This window comes from Tiliqua scincoides, chromosome 4 (genome assembly GCF_035046505.1).
Source record: "Tiliqua scincoides isolate rTilSci1 chromosome 4, rTilSci1.hap2, whole genome shotgun sequence".
In the NCBI taxonomy this organism is placed as follows: Eukaryota; Metazoa; Chordata; class Lepidosauria; order Squamata; family Scincidae; genus Tiliqua; species Tiliqua scincoides.
This window is the reverse complement of record NC_089824.1, coordinates 7,621,018-7,642,216: the sequence shown is the minus strand read 5'-3', so window position 1 is coordinate 7,642,216 and position 21,199 is coordinate 7,621,018. Positions and strand designations below refer to the sequence as shown.

Sequence of the window (21,199 nt, the reverse complement as noted above, 5' to 3'; positions counted from 1 at the left end):
CATCAGAGGTTTGGACTCTGCCATGCTTCACATCTGTCAAAGCTAATAGCTATTTAGCAAAAGGGCTGTTTAGAAGCAATCCCTTGGCCCCAGAGAATGAACAAGACAAAGTGAGTATAGCAACAGCTGCCTAATAAAAGACATCACTGCTTCTCTTTTGTCTCTCTCAGGACAAGGGTGTCAGGATTAAACCTAATGGCCTCTTGCCTGCGTGGGACAACTGTGGCCTTAGGCTGTAAATCACAGCCAGGCAACAAGCTGAACTCCGTCCCTTTCCTTGGGTGCCAACATTTGTCAAAGTAGACATTCTCTCCTCCTCCCCCTTCTCCTCCTCCTCCATCCCTGTTTTAGGCCATCAAAGGTCAATGCTCCTTATGAGTATTTCTTATGAGGAAAGTCTATGGCGTTTGAGCCTCTTCAGCCTAGAAAAGAGACACGTCAGGGGGGACATGATTGAGACATACAAAATTATGCATGGGAAGGATAAAGTGGATAGAGAGATGCTCTTTACACTCTCACATAACACCAGAACCAGGGGACATCCACTAAAATTGAGTGTTGGGAGAGTTAGGACAGACAAAATATTTCTTTATTCAGCGTGTGGTTGGTCTGTGGAACTCCTTGCCACAGGATGTGGTGATGGCATCTGGCCTGGATGCCTTTAAAGGGGGATTGGACAAGTTTCTGGAGGAAAAATCCATTACGGGTTACAAGCCATGATGTGTATGTGCGACCTCCTGATTTTAGAAATGGGCTATGTCAGATGTAAGGGAGGGCACCGGGATGCAGGTCTCTTGTTATCAGGTGTGCTCCTTGGGGCATTTGGTGGGCCGCTGTGAGATACAGGAAGCTGGACTAGGTGGGCCTATGGCCTGATCCAGTGGGGCTGTTCTTATGTTCTCCCTTCTCTTTGTTAAGAGTGTAGAAAGATGCACTACTGGGAAGATTTAGACAAAGTTTTTCTTCCTTTAGCATCAGAACAATCTAAGTAAATAGCTGAAGGAAGGCAGACTTTTGAAGAACACCCTGACAAAATGTGAACAGCAATCCAGGTGCACCTGAAAAGCACAAAGGATCTCCCCAGTCCTTGTCCACCAGTCTGGACACCATAATGACTCCCAACACAAAGAATCAAATGTTTATATTCCACATTTCAGTAACCCAAGATAGTCATAATAAATACCGAAAACAACTAATATTGTGGGACAAGGGAGAATATGCTGGGAGAAGGAGATGGCAAGCAGCACCTGCTGTGGCTGGTAGGACATTCTTACCCCCTCCCTTTCTTTCAAGTACTTGGGCCTCTGGCTGAGGAGGTTGGAGTGGGCAAAGAAAGGAACAGCCACTGCTCAGTGGAGGCAGTTGGGAAGCTGGGAGAAGGAGATAGCAAGCAGAAGACCTTTAGACTCTTAGACTTTGGAAATTTTCCCTGCTACTGGTCTGGCTGACCTCTGGAATGAGGAAATGGCCAGAGCAATGGATGAAGTTGCAGCTGTGTGACTTTGGGTGGGTCGTAGAGTCCAGTCAGCTCCTTGGTTTACTGGGGAGCTTAGGGCAATGAAGGCTCAACAGACATCTAGAGCAGTGTCGGAGAAAGACTCAGACGAATTTGACCGACCCCAGGCAAAATTACATCTTCATGCCTCTTCTGTGGCATTGATAGTGGCAAAGAAGGATTCCTTCTCTGCTGCCATTGTCCAGCAGAGCTGTCCCACTCATACCTGCTGTGATGCTTTCACAATGCATTTTGTGAATAAGGTTGCTCAGATTCGACTCAACTTGGACTCCATTTCAACAGTCTATAGATGTTCCTCTGGCAATTGTCTGTCAGTTATTTGTGATTCATGCAGCTCAGTGACGATGATCTCTTTGCAGCACTTTAGGACTTCAGCAGGGATGCTGTCTTTTCCTGGTGCCTTGCCAAAGGCAAGGGAGTCCAGGGCCACGTGAAGTTCTTCTAGGGTTGGTTCACTGTCAAGCTCCTCCAACACAGGCAGACACTCAATGTTGTTCAGCGCTTCTTCGGTGACTACATTATCTCTGGAATATAGCTCAGAGTAGTGCTGCACCCAGCGTTCCATCTGCTGCGCCCGATCCTGGATGACCTCGCCTGTTGCAGACTTCAGAGGGGCAATTTTCTTCTGTGTTGGACCTAGGGCCTGCTTGATACCATCATACATCCCTTTGATGTTGCCCGTGTCAGCTGCTATCTGTATCTCGGAACAGAGCTGGAGCCAGTAGTCGTTAGCACATCTCCTGGCAGCCAGCTGGACTTTGCTGCGAGCAGCTCGGAGGACCTGCAGGTTGCACTCACTGGGACAGGCCTTGTATGCTGCTTGAGCTCTCCTCTTTTCCTCAATGACTGGTGTCAACTCCTCAGAGTGGGCTTCAAACCAGACTGCCGTCTTGTTGGTCCTCTTGCCAAATATGGACAAGGCGGTGTTGTAAACGGTATTCTTGAAATGTTCCCATCTGTTGGATGCGTTTGCATCGGCCGGGCCTGGAAGAGATTCCTCAAGTGCTTGTGCAAATTCCTCCACTTTTCTCTGATCCCGGATCTTGCTGGTATCAATGCGAGGTCTTCCTTCCTTTTTCGTGTGGTACAGTCGCTTTGCTTGCAGTTTCACTCTGCTGCACACCAGGGAGTGGTCAGTGTCGCAGGCAGCACCGTGATAACTGGAGGTTGTCCATGACTTTGTGTACCTTGGCTCAACGATCTCCGACACTCTTTCTCTCGATACCGAGCTAAACAAACGCGTCAGTAAAGCAGCTACCACGTTTTCCAGACTCACAAAGAGAGTCTGGTCCAACAAGAAGCTGACGGAACATACCAAGATCCAGGTCTACAGAGCTTGCGTCCTGAGTACACTTCTGTACTGCAGCGAGTCATGGACTCTCCGCTCACAACAGGAGAGGAAACTGAACGCTTTCCACATGCGCTGCCTCTGACGCATTCTAGGCATCACCTGGCAGGACAAAGTTCCTAACAACACAGTCCTGGAACGTGCTGGAATCCCTAGCATGTATGCACTGCTGAAACAGAGACACCTGCGTTGGCTCGGTCATGTCGTGAGAATGGATGATGGCCGGATCCCAAAGGATCTCCTCTATGGAGAACTCGTGCAAGGAAAGCGCCCTACAGGTAGACCACAGCTGCGATACAAGGACATCTGCAAGAGGGATCTGAAGGCCTTAGGAGTGGACCTCAACAGGTGGGAAACCCTGGCCTCTGAGCGGCCCGCTTGGAGGCAGGCTGTGCAGCATGGCCTTTCCCAGTTTGAAGAGACACTTGGCCAACAGTCTGAGGATAAGAGGCAAAGAAGGAAGGCCCATAGCCAGGGAGACAGACCAGGGACAGACTGCACTTGCTCCCAGTGTGGAAGGGATTGTCACTCCCGGGTTGGCCTTTTCAGCCACACTAGACGCTGTGCCAGAACCACCTTTCAGAGCGCGATACCATAGTCTTTCGAGACTGAAGGTTGCCAATATATATTTGTGATTATTTTCAGTTTAAACAGTTTGAGGATGTGGACAGGGTTCTCTGGAGTGAGAGACCTGCTGCTTGTCCTCTTGACCCTTGCCCAGAGTGGCTATTACATTGGGGGGGGGGGGTGGCAGACTGTGGGGGAGGATAGCAAATTCATCTCTCAAGGAAAGGATGCTGCCAAAAGCCTTAAAGGTGGTGGTGGTTTGCCCTCTTCTGAAGAAATCCTCCCTAGACCCAATGGTCTTAGACAATCTCTGACTGTCCAACGGTGTCCAACTTCCCATTTTTGAGCAAAGTGATTGAGTGGGTGATGGCATCTCAGCTTCAGGGAATTCTAGAGGAAGTGGATTATCTGAACTTCTTTCAGGATGGTTTCAGGTCGGGCCACAGGACGGAGACGGCCTTGGCTGATGACCTGTACCAGGGACTAGATGGGGGGAGGGTGTCCTGGTTAGTCCAGTTGAACCTCTCAGTGGCCTTCAACACTACTGACCATGTTTTCCTTCAGGCCTGGGGGCACTGTTTTGTAGTGGTTCTGCTCCTTCCTGACATATTGGACCAAGATGGTGAGACTGGAGGACACCTGTTTGGCTCCCTGACCACTGACTTGCAGAGTGCCTCAGAGATCTCTCTTGTCCCCTATGTTGTTTAACATCTACATGAAGCCACTGGGGGAGGTCATCCAGGGATTTAGAGTTGGGTGTCACCAATATGCAGACGACACCGAGTTTTAACTCTCTTTTCCCCCAAGGGGAAAAGAGTTCTGGAGTTCTCTGATGAAGTTCTGGAGTGCTGTCTGGAAGCAGCTGGGGCCTGGATGATGGCTAATAAACTGAAATTAAATCTGGACAAGACAGAGGTCCTCCAGTTCCAGAAGGCGACTATGCAGGTATTAGACCCACAACTTGCTCTGGATGGGGTAGCACTCCCTCTGTAAGAGCAAGTTTGCAGGCTGAGAGTCCTCCTGGACATGCAGCTGTCCATGAGTGAAAAGGTGGCATCTGTGGCCAGGGGGCCTTTTGCCCAGCTTCAGCTGGTGTGCTGGCTGGCCATACCTGTGTCAGTCAGATCTGGCAACGGTGATCCATGCCCTAGTGGCATCTCAGCTAGACTACTGTAATGCACTCTACATGGGGCTACGCCTGAAAATGGTTCAGAAATTTCAGTGAGTGCAGAATGTGGCAGCTTGGTTGATCACTGAGACTCGGCATGCGGAATCTGTCTTGCCGTTGCTCCGGTAGCTATGTTGGTTGCCCATTCCCTTCCGAGACCAATTCAAGGTGTTGGTGACAACCTTTAAAGCTCTATATGGCGTAGAGCCTGGATACCTCAAGGACCATCTTCGCCCACATATTTCTGCACATCCCCTGTCGTCAGAGAGGGCCCTTCTTAGGATACCTGTGCCATCTGAAGCCAGGGGGATAGAAGCGAGGTGTAGCGCCTTCTCGATTTTGGCCTCTAGAAGCAGCTGCCAGAGGGTCTGAGATCTGGTGTCTCAAAAACTTAGTAAAGTGGATTCCCTCCTCCCCTTCCAACACTTCTATCCATCAACGCAGATACATTCACAGTGCAAGAGTTCTTATGGTTCTTGAAATGCTGCTGTACATTTCACTGCATGCTGAAAGTGCCCCAATGCATCCACTCCCACTCAAAAAGCACAGATAAGCTCCTGATAAGGATTCTCTATTCAAAATCCCAGGCTGAAGCTGTACAATAATGGTTCAATAACTCCACCTGTGAGTTATAAAACAAGTTTCGGTTCTTTCCCCTACAAAGACTCTCCAGGCAAAAGGGGGAAAGGAGTCAATAAAACCTTGTACTATATTGCCCATGAAATGAAGGGGAAAAGAAGGAGTCAAGAAAATCTTGTATTGCCCAGATTATGTGTCTGTTGTGACGGAATTCTGTGGAAAAGGCGCCTGAAATTTAAAAATAAGCCAGCAGGTGTCAGTGCAGTTCAACTAGAGCCCTAGAATTTAAGATCTGTGTTTGGCTTGGCTTTCATGTGGGTGGCTTTGGTAATCAAACTCTTTAGCATAGAAGAATGGCAGGACAGTCTTTAACCATATAGAATCCACTAACTGTCTGACAGTGCAGTTCTAAGCATAAGAACATAAGGACAGCCCCACTGGATCAGGCCAAAGGCCCATCTAGTCTAGCTTCCTGTATCTCACAGCGGCCCACCAAATGCCCCAGGGAGCACACCAGATAACAAGAGATCTGCATCCTGGTACCCTCCCTTGCATCTGACATAGCCCATTTCTAAAATCAGGAGGTTGCACATACACATCATGGCTTGTAACCCGTAATGGATTTTTCCTCCAGAAACTTATTCAATAAGTCTCACTATATACAGTGGTTTTTACTCTTTACAGTCAAACAATAACTGCAGTCCAAAACTCACAGAATATTTCTTTCACTATTTACTCCACTAATCCTATCCCTAATATGTCAAGGCCATCAGTCAACAAAGCGGCACCTTCAGGGAAAGCAGGATAGACATCAGCATATCCGGAGCCACTCGATTGCCAGCTGACAATCAAAATGACACAAAGCTGTGAACAGCAAGCTTTTGAGTTGTCCAGGACACTTCATCAGAAGGCAGAAATAGGGTGGGGGTAAAGAGGAATAGAAAAAGACTGGGCATGATGTAAGGAGTCAAGAGTCTGTGGTATATAACAAGATGGAAAACTTGAGTTGTGCAAGTTTAATTAGATTAGCCTTCCTAGATGCCAGGCAGCAATTCAAGGTGCACCCAGTACAACTGGGACAAAAAAGAAAAAAACGAAAACCATAATGACTCTTCCTCCATTCATACAAAACACAGAATCTAGCAGATAAGCAGTGCACTCGCCATCACTAGTTGAAGCACCAGGACCCCTTGTAATGCAGGAAGCAGGTGGGAACAGCAGTGTGCTATTCTGACTGGTGCTAAAGAAGGTATTACTAGACTGCAATGTTTGGATTTTCTTCTAATGGGCCGGCCTGGCTGCCTGCTATTTTTGAATGTTTTACAGCTACAGGATTTTAAAACAGGATTCCAATTCACTGTGCGCCTCAGCAAAGCAGTGGTATGCAAATCACTTGTTCTGCATCAGAGCTTTCTCCATCCATATTGTCACTAAACACACACTGGCAAAGGCCCAGACTTCATCTGTATCCCCCTCTGCAGCCTTAATGCACACACAAAGTCTTCACTTTGCCTCTAATCACCTCCACAAGAACATGCCTGGCCTTCTAATCAGCAGGGCAGGTTGGCTGCTTCCCATCCCCACTCACTCCTTCTCATCCCCTGCTCTTGTGAGGCATCAAGTCACTACAGCTGCTGAAATCATTAAAGAGACAGAGTTGCACGTCTAGACTTGGGCGTCATCCTTCCCACAAGGGTCTGGATGGTGAAAAGGAAGTTGGCAGCAGTGAGAGTCAACTTTCTGGAGGAAGTCCCTGTCCCCAGAGGCCTGCTTGGAACAGAAGGCAGAAGCCAAATGCTCCAGTAGTTGGGTTGCAGTCTGTGGCACGACAGTGGAGTCGCATCATCACAGAATCTGCCCATTGGTATTCTGCAACTAAGACAGAAGAGCTGCCTCCATAGCTGGTTGAGCCACCCATTGTGAGCAGCAGGGCAGGTGACTACACTGGCCCCACATTGTAGGTTATGTTTGTGTCAGGGCCCCTCCCAGATACTCTGACCCCTGACTTACCCTGGAGCAGGCACCCCATGCCCAGGGTGAGGAGGCTTCCTGCCCTTGAAGGGGGCAAAGCAGGTTGGCTCACCCCAACCAGCCAGAGGGGGCTGGCAGGGCAAACAAGGAACATTGCAGGAAGCAAGCCAGGAACAGGAAAGGCCTTTTCTGCCCCACCTGGAGGAAGGGGAGGGGCCAAAGGGGGCGGGCTTGCTCCATAAAGCAGGGAGGCCAGGGATGAGAGGCAGGCAGTGTGAAGCAGGGAGCTGTGAGGTCAACAGCTCCTGCTCCTAGGCCAGGTCTGGCAGCTCTGCTAGGGAGTAGGACAAGGGGGCTGGGACCCCCTCCTCCTTCAGCCAATCTGAGGCCTCCCTGGGGTGGAACAAGCCTGCTCCAGGTCCCTCCAGGGGTGGGCCCCTACAGTTTGCATTTTGTGGAAGGACAAATCCCATTTTGCAAATCTCATTTTGCTTAAAAAAAACACAACACTCTCCTAGCTGGAGCTATAAATGGAAGCAAGCAGTTCTTGTAGTAATAAGCAAACAATAACTTCCACTAGGGGAACATTCCAGGAATAATTCTAAGGTCACAATAAGATTCTGAACACTGGACAGTTTTTTGGCTAGCGTTTTCTTTTTTCCGTTACTGCCAGTACAATCCAGCCTTTCGATTTTACTTTGTGAGCTTGCTCTGTCCTACCCTTTCCCACCTGGGAATGCAAATTGCTTCACAGTTAAGCAAACTACATGCATAATGCACAACGATGACTAATTTAATGCATTTACCTAAGCAATTTCTCCATGACTGGGATGCAGTATGTTACTATGTTTCAATTAAACTAATAACATAATAGGAAGTGCATGGTGTGCCCTGCCACATGGCCTGTAATACATTAATTAATCTGGCAGACTGAAATCTTAAAACCTCAACTCATTCTCCAGGTTCTGCCTGTCAGTCCCGCAGGAGTGGAGTGAAATGAGAAAGCATTCTTAGACTTCAAAGTCACTAGAGCAGCTGAAATAGAATCTGGTTATAAGGAAAAGCAATTTGGAGACCCATGAGGCGTACAAAAGCTTTGGGGCAGTTCCGGCTTCTTGTGGGATTTTATGACATGAAGAATGGCATTGAGGGGGCTGAAAAGTATTCCAAACAAAAAGTTCACCATTTCTGATAGAACTGGAGTTAGGCTGCAAGAAGCACAAAACAAAGCTAATCAACATTAGAGAACAAGGTTTTCTGAAGTCTGGGGGGGGGGGAATCCCCTGGGGGCTGGGGATAAGAATAGGCCCTCAGTTTGGCTGCACTTGTTGTAAGAGGTGACTAAACAGCCACCAGGTAGATGGGACTCGATAGCCTGGGAAGGCAGCTCATCTGAGAGAAGGAAAACTCTGATCCCAAACCTCCACTGCCTTGTGGCTACATCCAGTTATGAAAAAGGAGTCAACCTTGAGGCAAAATCAGGAGCAAGAGTCCCTGAGGCAGTTCATGGCTGAACACAGTCACGTTCTGGCAACTCCTGCGATGCCGCTGGAACCAACCGTATTGGCCTCTGCCTTTCCATTGGACCATTTCAGCGATGTGGAGAGGGGGGATTTGCTGCATGGGAAACAGTCTATCCTCCCTATCTACTTTACCCAGGCTTTGCACACTGGAGAGGACACTCTGTTCCAGAACCACCATTCCGAGTGCAATACCATAGTCTTCCGAGACTGAAGGATGCCAACAACCATGGCGGGGGGGGGGGGGAAGAATAGAGTGAAAGGGTTCAGTGAAATTGTCTGATCACTCTTCTTGGGTAGGAATGAATTGTATGTTACATTCAGATTATCATACATATCCTATATCCATTGTGGGGAGCAAGCTGGACTAGATGGGCCTATGGCCTGGTCCGACAGGGCTCTTCTTATGTTCTTATTCATTCCCTTCGTTCCCTGGCCACTTGATTTATCTTCCGTACCTCTGACATCCCTGGACATCAAACATGAGGGTTTGGGCACAATGCAACACTTACACTGTATGGCCATTTTCTGTAGTTGATATTCCAGATGAAATCTGAGAATCAACTGTGCAATTTGTCCTACATGCATTAAATCCTACATGTGTACACCCTATTGAACTGTTTTAGCCCCATGAGAATTTCTAGTGAAGTTAAGAAGTGGAGCAGATGGACAGGGATGAAAGGGGCATTCTTGCTTCCCACAACAGAGCCAGGGAAAGATTCCATCTAATGTGGCTCAGTATCTATGAGAGAAGAGTGTGATCACTATCTCTAATTCAAACCAATGTTTTTAAACATCATTTGTTCTGATGCATTTTCTTGCTTGCTACCTGGACTGGGAATACAGCAGTGGTCTCCAACCTGTGAGCCGTAGCTCCCCAGGGAGCTGCAGAAATCAATGAGGGGAGCTGTGGAATCTTCGCCAAAAGCCTGCTGCCCTATACAACGTGCAAGACTATAGATCTAATGGGGAGCTGCGACCAATAGCCGAGTAGGTCAAGAGAGCCGCCAGTCGAAAAAGTTTGGGAACCACTAGAGCGGGGTGCCCAAACGCTCAAGGGGTTTGCAAGGCCACTTGCAGCCCTCAAGGACTCCCAATCCAGCCCATGGATAGCCCCCAGTCTCCAATGAACCTCTGGCCCTCTGGAGACTTGCTGGAGCCCGTGCTGGCCTGATGCAACTGCTCTCAGCATGACGGCCAACTGTTCGACCTCTTCCGTGAGCTGTGGGACAAGGGCTCCCTCCACTGGCTGTTGTTTCACATCTGTGATGCAGCAGTGGCAGCAAAGGAAAAGCTGGCCTTGCTTTGTGCAAGGCCTTTTATAGGCCTTTAGCTATTGAAAGACCTTCATTCATTCATATAAGTTCCATCTCTAATATATTCATTTATGTAAATGTATGTACATTTATTCAAATTTGAAATATAAATTAATTCTTTTTTAGTCCCGGCCCTCAACACAGGGTCAGAGAGATGATGTGGCCCTCCTGCCCAAAAGTTTGGACACCCCTGCACTAGAATAAAGTACAGTGTAAGGGGGCTTTATCCCCACCATGGTCTCAATAATAGTTTAAGCCCCTTTTCCTAATCCAGATTGGGCCCCCACAGCTGCTACCAATAATGGGTTTAGCATATCACATTTTGGCCTCCCAGGAAACTGCCAAGGATGAAGCAATTTCTTTCTCAGGCAATGACTGAAGCAGCTGAATGTGTAGCAATTCTGGACAGCAGGGGCTTGTCTCATTGTGTGGTTTTATTTGTGATATCTGTCACTCATTTCTCTGCCCAAAAGCACATGAGGCAACATACAACATAAAATCCATAATTCAGACGTGCCATGTTGCTCTAAAACCAAAATCATTCTCAATCAAAACAGCAGCAGTAACAAGCTGTCAAGGCGAGACTTCGAAAGCACAGACAATAAAATGCTTGCACTGTCAGGCCAGAAATAAATGGCAGTGATAAAAGTAGCTAGCAGTAAGACAGGCTAGCCTGATAAAGTTATGCCAAGCAGTGTAATAAACCAGCAGTGTCTACAATGTTAATTGCTAGCCAACTCCTTCCAAAAGGAACCTATATTTGCCTGCTGGTGAAATAGTGTTGGAGTGTTGTCCAAGTGAGTTACCGGGTTAAAGGATTTCACAGAATAGGAACCACAAGACAGAAAGAAGGCCATGCTCTCAGATCTTGCTGGTTTTACTTGGGAAAATGTTAGAACACAGCAAAGTTCCTCCTTCAGATCTCAGAGAACAACACTGTGGGTCTGGGACAAACATCTGCTAAGGTTCACCACGCCAAGGCTCTCAGTGGATTTGCTGGAAGCTGCATATTCATCATGGCAGGTTTTAGAACTCCTTGCTCCACATCTTCCTTCTCCAGGTCTTCCTGTTGTCATAAGCTACCAGATGTGCCCAGCCATGCCCTCCATTCCTGCCACTCATGAATTCACAATCCCCAACAGTTCTGACTAGGGCTGTGCAAAATATGCTACAGTTTTGATGTTCATAGAAATTTGCTATAAATAGTTCTCCAGAATGTTTTAATTATGACAATACTCACTCTTCCCCCCATCTTGTTCAGCACTTTTGTTTTCCTCTAGTTACTCTTTGAGTGCCATTTCTTTTATTGTCAATGGCTTTTTTCTTCCTCTTGCAGTACTCCTGTGAGTGGTTCAGTCAATCAGGGATCACACAGGGCCCAATTCTATCGAAATTTTCAGCGCCGATGCAGCTACAATGCAACCCCAATGTAAGAGAATAAACATTCCCTTACCTTGAGAAGGCCTCCGTGACTGCCGCCCCCCCCCCCCAACTACAGGATGTGATATATGTCCCGTTGGAAGGTCTGCATCTGCCCTGGCAAGTTGTATAGGATTGGGCCCATAGTGAATGCACCAACATTGTGACGCTACATGCCAAACAGATTTGGCTGCATTCTGATGCTACTACAGGCAGATTGCTCTCACTATGAATTGATTGGAAGGCTTTGCTTTTGGAAAACTTGCTTTCAGAAATGTTTGCAAAGCTAATACTGAAGGATGAATGAGCAGAGAAATTGAATGAGTTCTTTGCATCTGTCTTCACAGCAGAAGAACTCGGGCAGATACTGCTGCCCGAACGGCCCCTCCTGACCGAGGAGTTAAGTCAGATAGAGGTTAAAAGAGAAGATGTTTCAGACCTCATTGATAAATTAAAGATCAATAAGTCACCGGGCCCTGATGGCATGCACCCTAGAGTTATTAAGGAATTGAAGAAGGAAGTTGCCGATCTCTTGACTAAAATATGCAACTTGTCCCTCAAAACGGCCACGGTGCCTGAAGATTGGAGGATAGCAAATGTCACACCTATCTTTAAAAAGGGAAAGAGGGGGGACCCGGGAAACTATAGGCCAGTCAGCCTAACATCTATACCGGGTAAGATGGTGGAATGCCTCATCAAAGATAGAATCTCAAAACACATAGACAAACAGGCCTTGCTGAGGGAGAATCAACCTGGCTTCTGTAAGGGTAAGTCTTGCCTCAAAAACCTTTTAGAATTCTTTGAAAAGGTCTACAGGCATGTGGATGTGGGAGAACCCGTGGACATTATATATCTGGACTTTCAGAAGCTGTTCGACATGGTCCCTCACCAAAGGCTACTGAAAAAACTCCACAGTAAGGGAATTAGAGGACAGGTCTTCTCGTGGATTGAGAACTGGTTGGAGGCCAGGAAACAGAGAGTGGGTGTCAATGGGCAATTTTCACAATGGAGAGGTGAAAAGCGGTGTGCCCCAAGGATCTGTCCTGGGACCGGTGCTCTTCAACCTCTTCATAAATGAGCTGGAGACAGGGTTGAGCAGTGAGGTGGCGAAGTTTGCAGATGACACCAAACTTTTCCGAGTGGTGAAGACCAGAAGTGATTGTGAGGAGCTCCAGAAAGATCTCTCCAAACTGGCAGAATGGGCAGCAAAATGGCAAATGCGTTTCAATGTCAGTAAGTGTAAGGTCATGCACATTGGGGCAAAAAATCAAAACTTCACATATAGGCTAATGGGTTCTGAGCTGTCTGTGACAGATCAGGAGAGAGATCTTGGGGTGGTGGTGGACAAGTCGATGAAAGTGTCAACCCAATGTGCGGCTGCAGTAAAGAAGGTCAATTCTATGCTTGGGATCATTAGAAAAGGTATTGAGAACAAAACGGCTAATATTATAATGCCGTTGTACAAATTGATGGTAAGGTCACACCTGGGGTATTGTGTCCAGTTCTGGTCGCCACATCTCAAAAAGGACATAGTGGAAATGGAAAAGGTGCAAAAGAGGGCAACTAAGATGATTAGTGGGCTGGGGCACCTTCCTTATGAGGAAAGGCTACTGCGTTTGGGCCTCTTCAGCCTAGAAAAGAGATGCCTGAAGGGGGACATGATTGAGACATACAAAATTATGCAGGGGATGGACAGAGTGGATAGGGAGATGCTCTTTACACTCTCACATAACACCAGAACCAGGGGACATCCTCTAAAATTGAGTGTTGGGAGAGTTAGAACAGACAAAAGAAAATATTTCTTTACTCAGCATGTGGTTGGTCTGTGGAACTCCTTGCTGCAGGATGTGGTGATGGCATCTGGCCTGGATGCCTTTAAAAGGGGATTGGACAAGTTTCTGGAGGAAAAATTCATTATGGGTTACAAGCCATGATGTGTATGTGCAACCTCCTGATTTCAGAAATGGGCTATGTCAGATGCAAGGGAGGGCACCAGGGTGCAGGTCTCTTGTTATCAGGTGTGCTCCCTGGGGCATTTGATGGGGCCGCTGTGAGATACAGGAAGCTGGACTAGATGGGCCTATGGCCTGATCCAGTGGGGCTGTTCTTATGTTCTTATGATGACTGAGAATTATGTTATTTTGTTTTACTTCATAGAATTTCTAGGTTGAACGAAATGGTCTGGCAACCAAGACAGACACCTTCATAAGTCCCTCCGCTTTCCAAGATAAACTCCCAAACAGAGACTAGAAGCGGTGAAGTCAGTATCACACCCAAGTGACTTGCAGTTCTAACCAAGACAACCACACACTTGCCCTCAAATGAAGAAAGTCAATATGGCTTTACACTGACTGACACGCTAGCTTTAAAAAGTGGAGATTATCTCAAAGCAGAAATAAAATCTTCAGATGGACACCATGAGGTCTCAAAGGAGCTTGGGACAATAACCCTGCAATTTTAGTTAACAAAAATAACCTACTAGCTACATACCAATCTGTGTGCTGCACCACCAAGGAAGATAGATACTTAGCTGGCCAGTGAAATCTGATCTACTTCAATTACAATGTATGTCTGCAAGGCAAGTGCTGTGATTTACTTGTGCTGCAAGTAAATCACAGCAAGATCCAAGATTCTCCTATTCCAGAAAGCACTTCAAAAGAATTGCCAAATGATCCAGAGAATTCTCAGTTGTAACTGAGTTGGCTGCAAACATTTCAGTATAAACAAAGAGGCAGAGCTCAAAGCGCCCCCAATATCCTTGTTTTCCTTTATCACAGCTGCCCATGACTTGTGCAGTCCTTAGTTGGCACACCTGCCTATTTATGTTATTTCATTTTTTAAGCAACTTTGAGTACAATCCTATGCATGTCTACTCAGAAGTAAGTTCCATAATAGTCAGTGAGGCTTACTCCCATGTAAGTGTAGGTAAGATGACATGAGCAGTGACATCAGACTGCAAATCACATATCCAATCAGATTTGGCAATAAAATGAAGCCAATTAAGAGAGAAGACAATATTTCCCATTCCCACCCTGAATCAGGAAACCTTCTATCCTATTCACAGCTCCCCTTCTCCAGAAAAGGAAGAACTGTTCAATTATGAAGCTTTTCATTAAAAACCATGCCCCGTTGACTTTAACTAGGTTCAGCACTAGTTACATCATGTTCAAATACAGAGGCTGAAGACAAATAAGCAAAACAAGCACTCTTCAAGCTGTGATACAAGTTTCCAGAGTATTTCTAAATACATCTATATAGTTGATCCCTCAGTAGTCCAAGAAGATCCTGCAAGATCCTGCAAGAAGAAGTATATCTCTCGCAAGTTGAATATGCAGCCCACTCAGTGTAACATCTGCAGCTGCTAAAGTTCACACTTAGACAACATGTCACTCCTGGTATGACATTTCTCCTTATTAATTCTAATAGCAAAAGATATTTGGACTTTGATGCTACACCATTAAAGAGGCATCAGATTGCAGGGTATCGGCCACTATTGAATGAAATTGTGGCTAAGATTTTTGCAAGCTTTTTGCAATCCCTCTTACTGTGTTTGCTCAAGGTGAGTTAGCTCTGTGAGTGGTTTGCCATGAAGCATGATGTCTGCACATCAGCTGGTACATACTCTCAAATGAACCCATCTCACAGAGTTGTTATGCAGACAAAAATGCAAAGGAACAAACCATGCATGCTGCCCATGACCAAAATGGAGGAAGGATGGAAGGATAAAATACAAAATTGTTAGCAGAGCTGAAGGATTATAGTAAGTCCCCTATATAGCAAAACCGACTTTAGCTAAGAACTTTCTCTGGACACAGGAAGAACTGCAGCCTTTGTTACACACAGGCAGAAACAGAACCCAAGAGAAATCCAGTCAGAAAAGAGCAATGCAGGAGTTCCTAAAACAGGGATGAACAAACTCCCCCTTCTGATGGAGGCCAACAGGTACACTCTGACCACCTACTGTATGAGGTGGCTCATCTCAAATGCTGTCGCTTCTCCTACAAAAATACATAGAATGGCTGCTAAAGGCTCTGCTACAGTGGCCAGGTGAACACTAAAGCTGGCAATTAGTATTTGAAAAGCCTTCTACAACATGCTTGGAATGTCTGCACTTCAATCAGTAATCTTTATGCTGCCACTGTGAAAATCATCACCCAATCGTAATGGTTAACTATAGCTTGGAATGTCAAGGAAGCCCAGGGGTAAAAATACCTTACAGCATCACTCTGTATGCATGTGTTGACAAAATGTGCAGTGTTTATCTCCATGACATCTGCCCCAGGCCGTAACATTTCCTCCATCCTCATTACTCATTCCAGACACATGGCACCAGGAAGGTGTACGGTGACGTTCTATAGGAGAACAGATGGGCAAGCCAAGATGCAAGCAGTTGTATGCAAGATTAAAAACTAGGCAGTGCCCTTTTCGGTATTCTCAGGGGTCAGAGCAGGGTAGTGACAATGATGCAAAAGTGTTTTTGCGCATGACCACAGCGCTCCATATAAAGGAATAAAATTAGCACTGAAGTGTGGAATCTGTCCCATGTCCTAAAATCTGAAAACCAATTTTCCAATATTCCAGCACCTTGATTAAAATATGGCAGTATTTGCAAACTGAATCTTGTTGATGGACTGCCCGTTGTCCAGTGTACTTTCCAATATTGAGCAGAAGAGGCTGTGAACGTGGTTCATCAAACTTAAAGGCTGGAAAGATCTTGCCTATAAACCAGTCAGTGATCTGCTCCAAACAAGAATTCCCCATGCAATTATTCAACATAAGTGTTAGGTTACTCCTTACTTAAATGCTTACTCATGGGTCCTGATTTAAAAAAAAAAAGTCAAGGGGCTAACCCGGTGTTTCTCAACCAGTGGTGTGAGTACCAGCAGTGGTACTTGGGGCGGTGTCTAGTGGTACTCAGCAGATCCCTGGACACCTGCCGCCCAGCAGTGAGACCAGGAACACAACACAAGATACAGTGGTAGGAGGCTCTGAAACATGCTTTTCCGTACTCAAAAAAAGCCGTCCTATCCACGCTGAGCCTCTCACTGATGTTTGTTGTGTTGCATCTGGCCTCCCAACCCAAAAGTAACTGGCATTTATGTCATCATCAGTTACTCTGAATAGGTGGACCATGTGAAGTGGCATGGTGGAGGACGAACACTGAGAAACACTGGGCTGACCAGCTTCAATGCATTGTTCTCTACAGGGAAGCCTCCAAAGGACCCAATCCAATGAGCACTCTTGCAAAGGCCAACATAAGAACAGCCACACTAGGTCAAGTCCGAATACAAATCTAACCCAGCGTTTGATTTCTGACAGGCATCAGCCCCTGTGAAACTGATCCTAACTCAAACTTTCTCATGATAAACTTCAATAAGATGAGCAAATGTCAAACACTTCCAGTGGTAAGATGGCACCTTCATCTTACTTAATGATATGGCCATGCACTTTGGTGCCCTCTTCCATTCACCCACCAAATGCACACACAGCCTCATTTGCTGCTAACCTAGCAAGCTGGGCCTCAGTTGAGGCAGGTGTTTGCACTGCCCTCAGCAACATGTTACAACCATCCCTTCAGGACAAATTGTGTCCTCAGGTTAGCTGTGTCCTTACTTAACCTCAGACACATTTCCCCATCTCCAGCATTACGGATCTCTTTTCTTCAAATCGACAACAGGTGTTGCTCCTCAAAAGTGTGTATCACCCAGTTCTTCCAGGGTCCGAGCACCTGCAATTTCCTGTTCCACCCTCCCCCTGCACCCCCCACCAGGAGCTCTACAGAGAAATTCCAGAAGCAACACCAGGAACCTGATCGTTTTTCCCAGATATGTGTATTAGATCAGATTCATATGACTTTTATCACAAGTCAATAGTAATTTTCATTCAAAGTTTCCATCACATGGTGGCTATCTACACAATTTTTTTAATGCGAGTCAACAGCAGCCATCAAGTGAGGAAAAGCTCATATACGATGAGGTTATCACTACATGACCTACAGCTCAATCCTATACTGCACTGGAACTGGCCGGCACTATATCTAGCACAGGGTTGGGACTGATAGTGGCATGACCCAGGGCAAGGGAAATGAACTTCCTTTCCCCCGGGTAATGCGGCAGCAGCCTGAATGGGGCCACTTGGATCAGCGCCATCTAAATTGGTGGCACAGATCCAAGCAGCCCGGCACTAGGCTGGGCCGCCCGGGAGGGGGGTTAGGATCCGGCCTAAGTGCCAGATCCTGGCTCCACCCCCCTCCCAGGCCCGGTCTGCTCACGAGCCTGCCTGTTGCCCTCCCTCCCCCACCACAGAACACCACCACAACACCCCCCCACCCTCCCCAGACCCCCATGCAGCCATTACTGCAAATTCACCCTCTGCCAACACTTCTTCACCGACCTCCCGACTCAGCAGGTGGCACAGAAGAGCCTTATGGCACTTTTGCAACACTGGGAGCTCGGCACAGGGGACTTGCGCCAGCCTAGGGCGCACTTCGAACTGTGCCCCTAGTCAGAAACTATGTGTATTAAAAATAACTTCATCAAGCACATTTGACAGCCTAGGTGCAGAGTCATGATATCAAGCATGCAATTCCATGGACATCAATATGCCTTTTGACTTTCGGGGGGGGGGGGGGAGAGAAAACAATGAATTAATTTCTGGTTGCATTTGCTTACTTGCAATACTTTCACTTCTCCACGTCTAGGGAAGCAACCTCTTTACAATCCTGTATGCACACCGAGAATGCTTGCCTGTATTACAAATCTCTTTGTGGCAAGGGAAGGGTTTTTCTTACTTACTCTCACAAAGGCGCCTCCTCAGCTTCCCGCGTATCTTATCAATAGCACTGTAATCAGAAACATGGAACACGTGAGCAGACTTGGGTTCAGAAGCCATCTCATCCAGCTCCTCTTTCAGTGCTTCACCAACACCCACTGCAAAGATCCTTATGCCTGCTTTATGCGCAGCTGTAGCTGGATCCAAGACGTGATCCTGGCTCCTGCCGTCAGTCAGAAGGATAGCCACTTTTTTGATAGCGCGTTCACTAGGCCTCCCGCCAGCCTCTGCAGAAAAGCTGTAGGTGTTGGTGTACCGTAGGGCATCACCAGTGTTTGTATTGCCCCCATAATATTTGATGTTCTTAGCGGCTTCTTTTATTTCCTCCCGAGTTCGATATCTTCCAAGGTCAAACTCGGTGGTTGGCTTATCGCTGTACCGGACAACCCCAACACGGGTTTTGTCAGGTCCAATCTCAAATGTGTCCACCAGATTAGCTACCCACTGGTGGACCTTTTCAAAGTCTTCTTTGCCCACACTGGAGGAAGTGTCCAAGATGAAAACCAGGTCATAGTGAACGTTCTTGCAGCCTGCAAGAGAAACATGAGAAACTGCAGAGATCTGGTAGAAGAAGGACACCAACACAACCACCTCCAGAGGCATTTCTGTTCGGCAGAGCAATTTCTATTTGGTGGAACTTATCATTAGCCTTTGTCCATCCCTCTGGTGCACAGAGCATGTGCCATTTTGCAATGGCATTGCTCTGTGATTCTTCCTTTAGATGTTAATAAGATCTAAAGGAGGTCTGAACACAGCTTCTGTCTTGTTATGCAAACCTTCTTTCTCTCTCCAAGTTGTGGCTGCTGAGACTTGGTTCACCCCTTTCGCCTACTCTGTTTGCATGTGTATGAGGCAACTATTTTCTTTGAAATCTCAACAGACAGTTCTCTGTTCCCCCTCCCTCCATTCCCCTAACAGAATATGCTGAAAACCCCTCAGCAGATCAAGAGTTGCCTGCCTTCAGCCTGCCTTCACTGACTCTAATCTGGAGCACTTGGCATTCCATGTTTTCTTTCAAAAGCACATTATCTGTTATTTATTGTTAGCCTGGAGAAATGTTTTTTTTTTCTTTTCAGTAACAAGAAGTTTTACAAGATTTGGGGGGGGGGGGGATCAAATCCAGAGTGCTGACAAGGAAGAATGGGTTTCTTGACAACTACAGATAATTCATTTGCTAAGGAGCCATTCCCAAGGGACTAAATCTGGCTGCAGTCCAGAACTGAACAAGGCAAGGAGAACAACCCCAGGGCAAACAGGAGGGATCATTGACCTGATCATCTCAGACACACCCCTTTTCAGCTCCCCCCTTTTCAGGTTCCCCTTTTGCATAAGAGTGTCCGTCCCAGAAGGCACCAAAATTGGATCTCTGCAGACCTATTGTAGCTCCAGGGATCATTTTTGGTAGGAAAATGGTGCACATGTAGAAGGTGGAAGCATCCCTCCTCCACACTGCTTTACTAATTTGGATCTGGTCCCTCCACAGCTGCTATTTTAAAATAAAAATCATTCCCAATGTGGCCACATCAATGACATGTTGACATCATGCCTAGTTGGCCCTTGCGATTGCCTTGCAAGGAGTGCCTCAACTTACCTGCTCTCTGTGCCTGAACATTCTCTCCGCACCAAAGGAGCAGAAGTAGCAGCAAGATGTCCGGTATCCTGTATCCCCCTCCAAGGGACATGTTCCCTCCTTCTCCTACACAGTGTGCTGTTTTCCCTCCACAATGGGAGTTACTCTACAAATTCATGTCTAGGAGAAAAAAATATATATGGCAAAATCAGAAGAGTGACAGAACTAGTTTTGACCCAAGGAATTGCCCAGAAGAAGAGAAGGAGCTTGGGAGAGAATAAGAGGTTGTTTCAATTTCATTGGGGATGCGGGACACACACAGATACGCTTGTTGGTTTTATGAGATACTGCAGACAAAGCAGCACAGAGTACAGCACCAACAGAAAGAGCAGCTTCACTGGTCTTTGTTACAGGCTCATCCCTAGTTGCCTGAAGGGGGAAGACTGCCACATCATTTAGACTGAAATTAGTCCATCTTAGGCGGACGGTCAGGGCAGCAGACTGGAAACTCTCCCTGAGGTTGGCCTCTCATCCTTCTGCGTTAGTGCAGCACCTCACTGCAAACTGAATGGACTGAACATCATGTGAAAAATACTCATGGTGGCTGTCTCAGCTGTTGCCATAAGCCAGTTATTCAAACTGTGAGGCATGGCTCTTTAGGGTGGCGCCAGGAACTCAAAGGGGAGGCGCAGGATGTCCTCTCGCAGTGATACAGTCACACCCCTGGGCAGAATACGAGAGCCCATCTTCTGCCCCTCGTCTGCACTTTTTTTTCAAGCAGAAGAAACGGGAGTTGCTCAGCTGTGAGAGTGGCTGCTGCAGCCCCCCTCTTCCAAGCATGCTTGGCTTGCAGTCCTTAACCCTCGCTGATCCTTGTCTGGTTGGTTCCTAGTTCCCAGCCTGGGATCACTTCTCATCAAAGTGAAATCTATCTTTTCAACCCCTCCCTCTTCCACTCCCCCCTTTTGATCTCCAAACCTTACCGCTTTCCTCCCCCTCCCCTTAAAGTTGTTTCCATGCAGTTGGCAAAGGGGAAGGGGAGAGACAAGCACACACTTTACTTGGCCAGGAGCAGAAAAAGGGGACTATTTTAAAGTGATTTATTACTCTTGTTGTTTGACTGAAGAGGAGAGGCTGTATTTTTAAAGTGATGAATCTTGCTGTTTGAAGGGAATACTTATCAGCCATTGATGAAGTGATTGCCAGCCCAATCCCATCCACACTTTCCTGGGAGTAAGCCCCATTGACTGTAATGGGACTTACTTCTGAGTAGACATGCATAGGCTTGAGCTGTGCATCTCCTAGTATAGGAGACAAATCAGCTTCCTAACCAAACTCTTATCAACTCTGATATATTTTCATGGTCTGTTTTTGTTTTCCCCACCAGCTGCTGG

At 46.9% G+C, this 21,199-nt stretch overlaps 1 protein-coding gene across 1 annotated transcript in view; it reads right to left on the bottom strand.

Annotated features, from left to right (window-relative positions):
- COL22A1 (collagen type XXII alpha 1 chain) overlaps window positions 1–19,917 on the bottom strand; it is a 165,780-nt gene extending 145,863 nt beyond the window's left edge. Inside the window, exons 1-2 of the mRNA XM_066625564.1 lie at window positions 19,827–19,917; window positions 18,199–18,765 (exon numbers count right to left, since the gene is read on the bottom strand). Of these exons, the coding sequence (XP_066481661.1) occupies window positions 18,199–18,765; window positions 19,827–19,917 (658 nt within the window). The remainder of the gene's footprint in view (window positions 1–18,198; window positions 18,766–19,826) is intronic.
- Window positions 19,918–21,199: the final 1,282 nt, after the last annotated feature.